Raw genomic sequence first — 12,648 nt, 5'->3', positions numbered from 1 at the left:
AAGATGCGCATGGAGCTTTACAAAGAGAGTAACACCCGACTGAGAATGAGAAGCAATGGGGTCTAATGGAACAGGCATCGGCCTGGAAGTCAGGAGCTGCTAGTCCTTGCACTGCCACTGAGCTTCTGGGCAAATCATTTCTTCTGTTTCCCCTCCCACGCATTGTCCATCCTGGCTAGGCTGGGAGAAGTCTGGGACAGGGACTGTCTCTGCATCTGCACAGCATCTGCCACAATGGGGTCCTGATCTCAGCTGGGACCTCTGGATGCTACCCCACCACTAATAATAATTCCTGAAGCTGACACTATTGCATGAGCGGAGATCAGCAGCAATCAAACCGGCAGCTGGTTCTCTGCATGAAATAAGAGGGTGAAGAAGGCTGCTCTCTCCCCAGGCCATGCTGCCACAGCTGTGGTCAGCAAGGGTGCTTGACCTGGGGTGGCTAGCAAGGTGCTCTCTGAGGGCTCCAGCACTCTGAAAATTGTTCCCCGGTTACCCCCTTGGTCTGACTTCTGGCCATGGCGCCAGTGCCTAATTTATAATGAAAGATGTGCTGGAGCTCAAGCAGTTTTTTTAGTTTCATAACTGATGCGCCAACCGCAGAGGTGCCGGGGCTCAGCCCTGGCAAGTCCTGGCACAAATTAAGCCCTGCATGCCGCAAAAGACCCGTTTGAGAGGGTCTCTGGAGAGGGCTGAGAGTCTGCTTCCTAGATGATGAAGGGGGAAGGTGGCTGGCCAGCCAAGTTCCTGTGGAGCTGGTGAGTTTAAATACAATTAAACCTCAGTAGCATTACTGTATAATTAATGATGCCAGGGTGCATCCATGTCGGCACAGAGTTGCCTGCTGAGAAAGAATTGATGTTGCTGTATGTGTCCCGTGCCACTACGCTGTGCCTGAGATAAAATTCCCCAGCTGCAGCTTGTAGGCGTGCAGGAGAGAGTGAGGTTAACACGGGTTCACAGTTGTATGTCAGCTTCCATTCTGCCAGCAGTGGGGGGTGACAATCAAACTACTGCATGGCTTGGAGGTCAGCTTGAAATTGCTGCACAGGGGGCTGCAACCAAAGCCTGAGCATGCTATTGATCAGCAGAAGGCGTTTTCCAGCCCCAAGGGTAGGAATTACAGCTGCCTAGAATGCATGGGAGCCAGGAAACAATGCGGCAGTGCGGTTACTCCGTTTTCAGTTCTCCCCACAAGGGTATTGATGAACCTGTGGCTACAGTGAACCTGCACTTGTCTACAGGTGCGTGTCCGTCCAGAGGTCTCTCTGTGCATGTCTGGGTGTAGGTCTCTCTCTGTGTCTATACATAGATCTCTGTGTCCAGAAACAGGGCATTGTAATTATAACTGTCAAAGGAGAAAAGGAAAGGGCAGGTTTGAGCCACTACCCATGTCAGAGACTCCAGGACCCCTTAGTTCCCTTAACTGCCACAAGGAAGTGACAGAAGCCTGAAATACAAAGACCCTTATCCCGCTCTGACAACCTCTCCTTGGGGGGCACACGCCCTGGCAGTCACATGATTACTCTTCCCTTCCATGTGTTAGCACAGACCAGCATGGACAAGGGGCCTGCACCATCTTCTACAAACATCAAAGAAAAATAAATGGATGGACAAAATGGGCTGGAACCCCAAAAACACCCAGATTTTTGGCTACTGTCCCAACCTCTTTGGCTGGAAATCAGGTGAGGGTGGGCTTTCTTGTCTGAGTCCTGGCACGTCCTGGTTCCGGCTTGGTCAGAGCTTCCAGAAGAGACTTTGTAGTTTTGGTGGCATTCCTGTCTGGAAGCACGTGCTGCATGGAAATGACCCATCCAGACCCTCAAACGACCCAGGATTTGGGGCCTGATTTGAGCTTTCGGTCTTTGAGAAAGGAGTGGGGTGTCCTTATTTTTCGTCAGCAAGGTTACCTATATCTATGACAAATGGAAACGTGAGCATGTCTGCTGAGGAGCTGGTGTGATCTGCCTTTCTCTTATACTGGTGGTGGTGGTGTCCCTTTCGAACCAAGCGGCTGCTCCAAGTTGAAGGCTGGTATTTTCTTTGGTGCAGTCTTGTTTAGTTACAAGAAATGTACAAAGACCTGCTTCCCCAAACAGAACTGAAGGCGAAAGGAATAGCTGCTTAGCTTAAAGGCCCCAGCTTCTTTTCAGCCAGCACGCCCAACCCAGAACCTCTTTCTAGGCTTCTCCCGGGCATCACGGCATGCTTGCAAGCTACTGTTTGGTTTTCTTGCTGCCTCTGTGTCTGAGTCTCTCTTGTTATATGTCCTGCCTTCTCACTCACACACACACTAACCACTGGACCTTTCTGCCCCTCTAATGAAGGGTTCTCCACCCTGAAGGAAGCTTGATGGCTAGGTTCATTTCTGAATCACTTGCATCAAATGCTGTCAATGGGGAGTGTCCCCACAAACCACCCCCGGGGATTTATACCAAGCAATGTACTCGATTAATGCCCTGGCCTGCACTGCCCCTACATATGGTGTATCGGACCCAGTGCCATAAGTGAAGGTAGGCACTTGATGTGCCATTTCAAAGGGCTCCTGGTACGAGTGAAAACTGGTGTGCCAGGCAAGTGGGGGTGGGGCAGTAGGGTGAATTATTATCTAATGGGGAGTCACCACCAGCAAACAAGATGGACTGCTGGCTGCAGAAAAATGATAAGCACCAAAGCCATCAGCCTACAAGACAAATGGCAATGGTCCAAAAATAGATCCTCCAAGGACCCCAGCTGCTAGCTACTAGTGGTGGAGAGGTCATCCCGGCCTGGCCGGCATGAATCAACTGTCTAAAGACAAGTTATCGGTGTAATCTGGACACACTTGATGGAGAGTTGGCATTGGATTCTGAGTTGTCAGACTCTTGCATTTCATGACAGCAATCTTCTCAGGAGAGGAGACTCCCTAATCCCGTTGCTTTTATTCTGCATATTTTATTCTGCAGACCATAGCTTGAGAACGTTTCAGGCTAGCCTGGGTGTTTACAGCTGCTTCAGGAAAATTAATTTCCCCTAGAAGTACAGTGGATTTGACCTATGGCCTCCATGTCATAAATTCATAAAGTATAGGTAAAATATAGACAACTGTAACTTGGGGAAGTCACTCCCCGGCTGTGCTTCAGTTTCCCCTCTCACTCTTTGCCTGTCCTGTCTATTTAGACCGTGAGCTCTTCATTATAGTGATTCTCTTGCTCGGTGTGTGTACACAATGGGGCCCCAGGTGCTGTCATACAAATAACTAATATTCCTTTACAAAGTTGTCTGTTCATGATCTCTTACACCCCAAATTAAGGAGTACCTAGGGGCTCAGGACAATGTATCTGCCCTATGGGATAGTCCGTGAACCCAATGTTGTGTTTTAAGCCATGCACAGAGAGGAGTTGGCAACTTCTTTTAAGAGCAGCTTGTTCAAAGAGTATTTTAAAAGTAACTGGGGATGTTCTCTCTTAGATGAGTGGATCTTTGCTGCTTCCTCGGGCTTGGACTTAATTCTCTCTTTGCTGGTGCACTGTCTATAGGAGAGCTGAACTACTTGTAACTGGACAGGACTGCCTTAAGCACAGTTCAATGAATTCAACAACCAGGCATGCTGATCTGGTTGAAGAACCAGTGCAGGATTGCCCTGAATGCACAAGACGCCATTCTAAACTGTTTCAGTGGCAATGGCTTCGGGCTGCATACCTATCCGACAGATAAGAGAAGCAGTGGATTCTGGGAGACTGTGAAGGACCAACAACGCACTGTGGGACAGTAGCAGGAGGATTAGCTGAACCATTTAATTGGTCCATGTCTGCAGTGGCTCGGAAACCATTCAGAGTGAACTGGTCCTCAGACTTGCGTAAATCAAGCCTATCCCTGACTGTAAAAGCAGCTCAAGCACTTTTCTGTCAATAAGCGTTCTTCCAAGATTCATCGATTCCAAGGCGAGAAGGGACAACGGTGATCATCTAGTCTGACCTCCTGTATAGCACAGGCCAGAGAACTGCCCCAAAATAATTTCTAGAGCAGATCTTGTAGAAAAACATCCAATCTTGATTTTAAAATGGTCCGTGATGAAGAATCCACCACGGCCAGGGTTCTAGGAGGTTTGAATGGTAAATTTCTGTAGTGTAGACCAGGCTTGTGGGACCAAAATTGAGTTGTGTCACTCATTTTCTCTGTGACCTCACTTTCCCCCAAGAGACAAGAGTCCCTTAGGACTTTGTACTTCTCATTCCTAAAGAGGGAAGCAAAATGTGCCAATCCTACAGTTCAGTTACAGCAATGAAAGTTCGGAATAACTCCTGCCTTTGTCACATTGACTTTGCATAGACACTCAGAGCAGAATCTGGCTCCTAATGTCCAAGGCCCTTGTTAGTTCTCATTTACATTCCTCTCAATCCACGGATGCTGCGCTTTCAATCCCAGCGACAGCGCACGGGGCAACAGGAGTCATTCATACAGTGCCTTCGCGTTCTTACAGGGCTCCCCCTTCTCAGAGACTCTCATTGCTTGCCATGCAAACATCACCGGTCTGTGTGTAACTTCTCCGCTAGTCTCTCTCGCTCTTCGGCTACCTCTACGCTGCACGTTGGCCGGTAAAACTTTTGTCGGCCGGGGGAGGCATGGAAAAAACCCACCCCGGACCAACAAACGGTGCTGGCATCTGTGGTTTTATTTTGTCGCCAGGCGTGCTCTCCCCGACGGACAAAGGGCCGCTCCGCTGCATACTGTAAGGCGCCCCGTGTAGACGTAGCCGGAGGGTTTCCCATCCTAGCCTCTTCAGGGGCCAGAACCCACTTCCCGCCGCAGGCGAGGCCCGTAACTTCTGCTGGAGGCGGATCTTGCTGGGTGGGGTCCTTGTGCAGGCTGTTCCCGCTGATCAGCCTGGCCGGAGCCTTTGCTCTGGGCTCTTCTCCCCCTGCGTAAACTGCCATGCGGGGTAAAGCGAGGAGGGCCGTGGGTTAGGAGGGTGCCAGGCCGCGGTCTCCCATCCCAGGGCTGACCCAGCCCGGCCCTGCTTAGCTTGGCAGGGCGGCAGACCACGCGCAGCGCCAGGCTGTCAGGCCACGGGGGGGCGGGGCCAGGCGGCTACGGAAAGTGGGTCAAGCCTTGGGGGAGGCGGTGCCTTTCCTCCCCCTGCACATGCGCACTGAGATACCCCCTCCGTCCGGCAGCGGGCCTCTCGCGAAGCCGCCATGGGCTACCCCAGGCGGGCAGCGCGTGCGCGTCGGCAGAGTAAACACACCGACCGCCGCGAGTTCACTGCGCAGGCGCCCTTTCCCTCTCGACGCTTGCGCATTAACACTCTGCCGCCTCTCCCCTCCCCCTGTGGCCTCCGAGATATGCGCACTAGCGCGCTATCGTCTCTGCGCACGCGTAGTGAGCCACCGCTTCCTTTCCCCCCTCCCCCTCTGACCTGATGGGCATGCGTAGTGGCGCCCCCTCTCCGGTCCTCACGCCGTACGCATGCGCGCTAGGTGGCCGAATCCCTGTGTTCCCCCTGAGGTAACACCGTCTCCTCAGTCCGTTGTCCGCCCGGAAGCCCTGCGGGTCCCGCGGTGCCGGCTCGGGGGCGCCAGGCTGCTGTCGGACCGGAGGCGAGATCCCCGGGGCGGCGGCGCCTTTTCTTCCCGAGCGGGCGGGGCGGCTCCGGGCGGGGCGGCGCGGACCGGTTGGGGCCGGTTCCCCGCGCAGGCGCAGGGCCCCACAAACAGGAAGCGGCGGCCGGGGCGCCCGGGGCGGCCGGAGACAAAGGGCTGGGCCAGGCCCGGCGCGGGCGGGGGTCCCTGGCGGGCGGCGGCGGCATGGTGCAGAAGGAGGGGCAGGCGGCGCTGGAGGAGCGGGAGCCACAGGGCAGCCCCAACCCGGCCGGGCTGCCGGTGGCTCCGCTGGAAGCGGCGGGGGCCTCCGCGGGCCCGGGCCCGAGCCTGAGCGGGGAGGAGACGGACACGGAGACCGAGACGGTGGCCGGGGCCCGGCGCTTCCTCTGCGGCGTCGTGGAAGGTAAGGGGGGGGGTGCCGGTAACCAAGGCAACGGGGGTCCGTGGCGGGTCTCGCTCCCGCCCCTCCCCCCACGCGGGGGCTCCTCTCTGCCCCGCCCCGGGCCGCTCCCTCTGCCCTGGAGACCGGTCGCCTCCTTCGCGGTCGGCTTCGTCTTCCGTCTCCTGCTTACTGCTTGCGCGCGGCCCTCGGTCGGGGTTGACTGCGGGGCACGTCCGGCCCCACCCTGGGGTACCTCGGGGCGGGGGGGGGGCACGTCCGGCCCCACGCTGCAGATTCTCCCCACCCTGGGGTACCTGGCGGGGGCACAGCCGGCCCCACCCCCTATGGCGCGCTCCAGGCTGGTAGATCAATGGGCGGGTAGTGCAGGCGCAGTCTGGCCTTCCTGGCTAGCTCGTCTATGCGGGGGCGGAGACCCAGCCTGCAGGGCCGTCCTGCGGCGCAGAAACCCGAGCTGTGCTCCCTGCCTGCATGTTAGAAGTTCAGGCTTCTCCTGCGTAAGAAATAGGTGATTCCACGGGCATCTGGTCTCACAGTAGTACGAAGTAAGTCCCTATTTTGTATTGTGCTGTCGCTTGTTATTTTAATTGCAGCATGGAATAATCTGCTTGTTTCTCTTGGCATATTTGTTGCACTGAGGTCTTGTGCAGATTTTATTATGGTGACAGCTGTAAAATAAAGTAGGCTTGAGGCTTTTTTGACAGTGATGTAGCTGGATGCTTGTAATCTGAAAAGATAAAGTTTATTCTGGACATAATTGTTGGCTTGGAATTGTTTGAATTGTTATAACTAGACTGGTAAGTTTTAGATTTGTAGAGAACTTTTTCAGTTGGACAACAAAACAATTAGCAGATTCAGTGGGGAGTGAAATGGATTGTTTATCAAAATTAGCATTTGCATTGCTTTTGTTCATGTCTAAAGGAAAAACACCCTTTGGCTGCAGTCAATATTAACATAACATAAGGATGGCCAGTCTGGGTCAGACCAAATGTCCATCTAGCCCATATCCTGTCTTCCGACAGTGCCACAGAGGGAATGAACACAGGGAATGAACACAGGTGCCAGGTGCCACAGAGGGAATGAACAGGGAATCATCAAGTGATCCATCCCCTGTCACTCATTCCCAGTTTCTGGCAAACAGAGGCTAGGGACACCATCCCTGCCTATCCTGGCTCATAGCCATTGATGGACCTATTCTCCATGAATTTATCTCGTTCTTTTTTGAACCTTGTTATAGTCTTGGTCTTCACAACATCCTCTGGCAAGGTGTTCCACAGGTTGAATGTGCGTTGTGTGAAAAAATACTTCCTTTTGTTTGTTTTAAACCTTTAATTTGGTGGCCCCTAGTTCTTGTGTTATGAGAAGGCATAAATAACACTTCCTTATCTACTTTCTCCACACCAGTCATGATTTTATAGATCTCTATCATACCCCCCCAGTCTTTCTTTTCCAAGCTGAAAAGTCCTAGTGTTGTTCATTTCTCCTCATATGGCAGCTGTTCCATATCCCTAATAATTTTTTGCCCTTTTCTGAACCTTTTCCAATTCTGGTATATCTTTTTTTTATCACTTTTTAAAAATGTGTCGTTTGGTGGTATTGTCATTGCTAATATCTGTCATGCTTTTTGGCACTTATTAGTTCTTAAGTACAGCTAGCCTGGGAATGTTCACGTCTACCCAAAAATGTTCATTACTGAAGTAGATTTTTACCTTGTAGTGAAAGGTGCCAGATTGATAGCACTGGCAGTTGAAGCCAGGGAACAGCAGAGAAGCACAGATGGCAGCAGCGAAGGCCTTTTATATTACTTCCTGTACTAAGATGAGTATGTTTCACATAAGATACCAGATAGCTGTCAGATGGTGATAAGCTTCTGATCACTTCTGGCTGATTTGCTTTGAATCCGAGACCTAGAGGTGAAAGGCTTTCTATCAAATTACTCTTCTCCAAGTCTCTCCCTCTTTCCATTCTCTCACCTTCCCACAAGACCATTTTGTTTATATAGTGGTACCAACTAGACCCTAGGTCCCTAGACCTGTGCTAAGTACTGTACAGATATATAGCAAAAAGAAGGTCTCTGCTCTGAAGAGCTTTCAATCTAAGTATATAGGCAATCAGTGGGAATCGGAGTCTCAGTAACATATCAGAGAGATAGATACAGCGAAGGTTGCAGAGGGGGATGTAACATGATCAAAGGGATGAGTCTGGAACTGTTGTTGGCAGCAGCAAAGTAGGCCACAATGGCATTGGTCAAGGCCAGAGATGAAGAAATTGGTAACTTAGATACTGAGGGCCTGGACAAAAGCTTTTGCTGCAGATAGGGAGGAAAGGCCTGAAGTGGACACATTGTGACAGGAAGAATTGTCAGGGTCTCAAGTTTTCCCGGATCTGATGGTCAAGTACAGCAACCAGATTAAGACCCTTAGTGACAAGGAATGAGGGTATGTGTGGGAGGATGGGAATTAAAACTCTGTTCTGCCTATGTTTTAATCTCTCTCCTGGACACCCACAAAGAGAGATGGGAAAGACAGACCAAGATCAGAAGGATGTTAACATTGTCCTCAGCTGCCATGTCTTAGCATCCCTTTAAATCAGAGTACTGTCAGGTTAAAATATCTTAAAACACTACTTGCACTTTAGATTAATATATTTTAATCTAAATGTACTCTTCATTGTTTATACTTTAACCCGACCCATTATCTTTCACTGCTTTTTTTTTTTTTTTTTAAGTTGGCATCTTGATTTCACTTCAGGTTACTACATGATTGTGTTCCGATGTTCAGACTACTCTACATACGTCTCATAGAAGTGCCAAGTATTGACTCGGCACACCATTAATTAGGTCCCTTTGTGATTAGGTAAATCTATTTATTTTCCTAATTTAGGACCAAATTTGCCTGCCAGTGACAATGCAACTCTATTACATTTCTCAAAAAGAAAAGGAGGACTTGTGGCACCTTAGAGACTAACCAATTTATTAGAGCATAAGCTTTCGTGAGCTACAGCTCACTTCTTCAGATGCATATCGTGGAAACTGCAGCAGGCTTTATATATACACAGAGAATATGAAACAATACCTATTCCCACCCCACTGTCCTGCTGGTAATAGCTTATCTAAAGTGATTTCCAGCACAAATCCAGGTTTTCTCACCCTCCACCCCCCCACACAAATTCACTCTCCTGCTGGTGATAGCCCATCCAAAGTGATAACTCTTTACACAATGTGCATGACAATTAAGCTGGGCTATTTCCTGCATAAATCCAGGTTCTCACATCCCCCCCACCCCCATACACACACAAACTCACTCTCCTGCTGGTAATAGCTCATCCAAACTGACCACTCTTCAAGTTAAAATCCAAGTTAAACCAGAACATCTGGGGGGGGGGGTAGGAAAAAACAAGAGGAAACAGTTTCCTCTTGTTTTTTCCTACCCCCCCCGCAGATGTTCTGGTTTAACTTGGATTTTAACTTGAAGAGTGGTCAGTTTGGATGAGCTATTACCAGCAGGAGAGTGAGTTTGTGTGTGTATGGGGGTGGGGGGGATGTGAGAACCTGGATTTATGCAGGAAATAGCCCAGCTTAATTGTCATGCACATTGTGTAAAGAGTTATCACTTTGGATGGGCTATCACCAGCAGGAGAGTGAATTTGTGTGGGGGGGTGGAGGGTGAGAAAACCTGGATTTGTGCTGGAAATCACTTTAGATAAGCTATTACCAGCAGGACAGTGGGGTGGGAATAGGTATTGTTTCATATTCTCTGTGTATATATAAAGCCTGCTGCAGTTTCCACGATATGCATCTGAAGAAGTGAGCTGTAGCTCACGAAAGCTTATGCTCTAATAAATTGGTTAGTCTCTAAGGTGCCACAAGTCCTCCTTTTCTTTTTGCGAATACAGACTAACACGGCTGTTACTCTGAAACCTATTACATTTCTGTAAATGAGAAGAATTTGTCTGTTACCTTGTTTGTTCTGTGCACACCACCGCTCCTCTTTATTTGCTCTGCTGTTTCACTGTCCTCCAGTGAGCTGTAGCTCTCGAAAGCTCATGCTCAAATAAATTGGTTAGTCTCTAAGGTGCCACAGGTACTCCTTTTCTTTTTGTCCTCCATTTGTCAATTCACAATTTCAACAAGATGGGAGCAGCAGCACCTAACTTCACCACTTTGTGGCACTAAGTAACTAAAAATCTCTCTGTTAATAATAACCTTTAAAAGTTGAGCTTATTTAGAGCTCCTCAAACTTAAAATCACAGGGTTCACTTTTAACAGGTAACGAGTCAATTTTTTAACATAGGACACTCTCAAATTGTACCTTGTTTTAAAAAGTCAAACATTAGTCTAATGAACGAAGCCTGTCTAGTCTTTGTTTAAAATGAAAGTGCAAAAATAGTGATAGTGGGTGATCAGATCTGGAAATAGGACTGTTTAACTTCATGCTAGTGATGTAAGGGCTTCTACATGCTTTTGCTTTGCCATGCCAGTTGCATCATTCATCAAGCAGAGCAGTTATGCTGGATGAAAATGAACGCTTATTACATTTCACTGTTTAGTCTTGCGTCTCTCCCTCAGACTGCCAAACTGAGACTTTCTAATACGAAGAGTGTCCACTTGTGATTGAAGGTGTGGATCTGTTGGCACATAAGACTAAGTGAAATTGCTTGACTAATGATAGGCTAGTCGAGATCGTTGTTTTTTGATGAAGTGTCATTCATAGATGGTAGATTGGGAGGAAATTATTAGATATGAAGTCTGAGGCAGATCAAACTTCTGGATTTCCATTGAAATATTCTTGGAATATGAACTATCTAAAAACCTTCTGTTTAGGCTCCTCTCTATTTTTCACAAGCTGAAACTTTATATCCTTGGGCCTCATGTAATAAGATGCCAGCATTTCCTAGCTAATGCTGGCACTATCAAGAGCCTTTTTAAAATAGAAAAGGGAACAAATCTTACCTATCCATTTGATTCTGACCCTCTATTTGCCGAAACCCCACCTCCCGTATATTTGAGCATAAGTGTAGATTTAGGTAGTGTAACCTGTCTGTGTCAAGAAACACTCTTGCACTGGTAATTTATTTTCAGAACTGTTCGTTATTCCACTATTAAAGTTAACTGTTCATCAAACTTCTAGAATGATGGCATAATTGGGTTATTACTGTTCGGGCTACTTGTGTAGTAGTGCAGACCTGACTTGTGAAGGGCATCTGCTGAGAACTTCGGCTTGGATTCTGAAAATTAATTGCTTCAGTGGCTAAAATTATCAGCGTGGATCATAAATTATGTAGGGTGTAATTACATTGAAAATATAGATCTTTTTAGGGTACTACATTTCCCTTATGATTTTTTAGTATGTTATGGTTTTATGCAATTTTGATTATTTTTTCCTGATTGCTAGGTTTTTTTAACTGAATGTAATAGAAACATTTTATGGGAGGAGGAGAAGAAAAGTGGGTTATAGTGTAATCTTTGTTTCATGAAACTGATCCAGTCTGGTGTATAACTGGATAATTTTAATCTTGTTTCCCACAGGATTTTATGGAAGACCATGGGTTATGGAGCAGAGGAAGGAACTTTTTAGAAGGCAAGTCACATTTCCCCTTGGTTTGCAATGTGCTCCAGGACTGTAAAACTATCATCTTCCACTTAGTAGAATATTAAGCATACTCAGGCCTGACTTAGGGCAGCATTTTACGTATTATCTGTATTCTAGCTGGGTATATTTCCCTTCTTATCTTGCTCAGGGTGTTCTGGGTTTGTCTAGTCTCAAACTTTTGCAATACCACAGTGAGTTAATAATGTATAGTATAGTGGTAAATATTCTCAGAGACAAATGGATAAATTTGAGAATGAGATCCTATAAAATGCAGGTTGGTTGCACTTGTAGAATACTAATGTAGGCTTCCCCCCCCACCCCCCATTATAGGCTTCAGAAATGGGGACTGAATACCTACTTGTATGCTCCAAAAGATGACTACAAGCACAGGATGTTCTGGCGAGAAATGTATTCTGTGGAGGAAGCTGGTAATTGCCTTTATTCCCCTCTGTATTTTCTATAAGTAGTTGCTGAATGAATCACAGTCACTGGTACATGTGCTTGTATGTTTAATAATTGTATCCAGTTTTAAATGTGAATGGCAACGCAGAAAAGCATTAGGTCAAGGTTTATATACTGAATGCCCCTTGCAAACCTACTTAATGGGGGCTTGTATCATAAAGTTGGGTTTTCCTTCACTTTAATTTTAGCTTTGCATTTCACCTCTAAAACTCCCTTTTTTAAGACCTAGCTTTAGTTTTATTGTGGGATTTACTGTCCTTCAACTTTCCCTCTTCTGGCAGTGAGAGGGGTTCATTTTGAATTTTTTCCTTATCTGTATTGGTCATCTGGACCTTATTGTAAGGAAGGGGAAAATATTTCCTTTTTAAAAGCTATGTTTGAGCAGATCAGCTTGCTCATGTGTCTGGTTGATCAAGTGCACACACACTAGTGAGGGGAGCCATGTTCGGAACTTCAGCTTCTGGCTTAATCAGAACTTTAAGGTAAAAACCAGAAGTTTGATACTTGGGATTTATTTAGTAGCTGGTGGCTTTCACAATAAGTGGTTATTCTTCTTTCTCTTCCCTGCTTTCCCAGCAGCAGAAGTTATCTAGTTGCATAACTACGCTGTTCT

The 12,648-nt window shown here is 47.8% G+C and overlaps 1 protein-coding gene and 1 long non-coding RNA gene across 5 annotated transcripts in view; one reads left to right on the top strand and one right to left on the bottom strand.

Moving 5' to 3' along the window:
* On the bottom strand, positions 1–6,575 carry LOC140915097 (uncharacterized). Its single transcript, XR_012160096.1, has 2 exons — positions 5,399–6,575; positions 1–4,909 (listed from the first exon to the last, which is right to left on the bottom strand). It is a non-coding gene; the product is annotated as an uncharacterized lncRNA (long non-coding RNA).
* Positions 5,427–12,648, top strand: part of OGA (O-GlcNAcase) — a 51,300-nt gene continuing 44,078 nt past the window's right edge. For 2 of the 4 annotated variants that reach the window (XM_073354575.1, XM_073354578.1), the window contains exons 1-3: positions 5,427–5,985; positions 11,510–11,561; positions 11,904–12,001. In XM_073354575.1, coding sequence (XP_073210676.1) covers positions 5,787–5,985; positions 11,510–11,561; positions 11,904–12,001 — 349 coding nt within the window. In that variant the 5' untranslated portion in view covers positions 5,427–5,786. The other 2 variants (XM_073354576.1, XM_073354577.1) reach the window with 2 other exon arrangements.

Source organism: Lepidochelys kempii, chromosome 7 (assembly GCF_965140265.1).
Source record: "Lepidochelys kempii isolate rLepKem1 chromosome 7, rLepKem1.hap2, whole genome shotgun sequence".
NCBI classification, from domain to species: domain Eukaryota; kingdom Metazoa; phylum Chordata; order Testudines; family Cheloniidae; genus Lepidochelys; species Lepidochelys kempii.
Note: the sequence above shows the minus strand (reverse complement) of the source record. Positions and strands in the feature narration are given on the sequence as shown.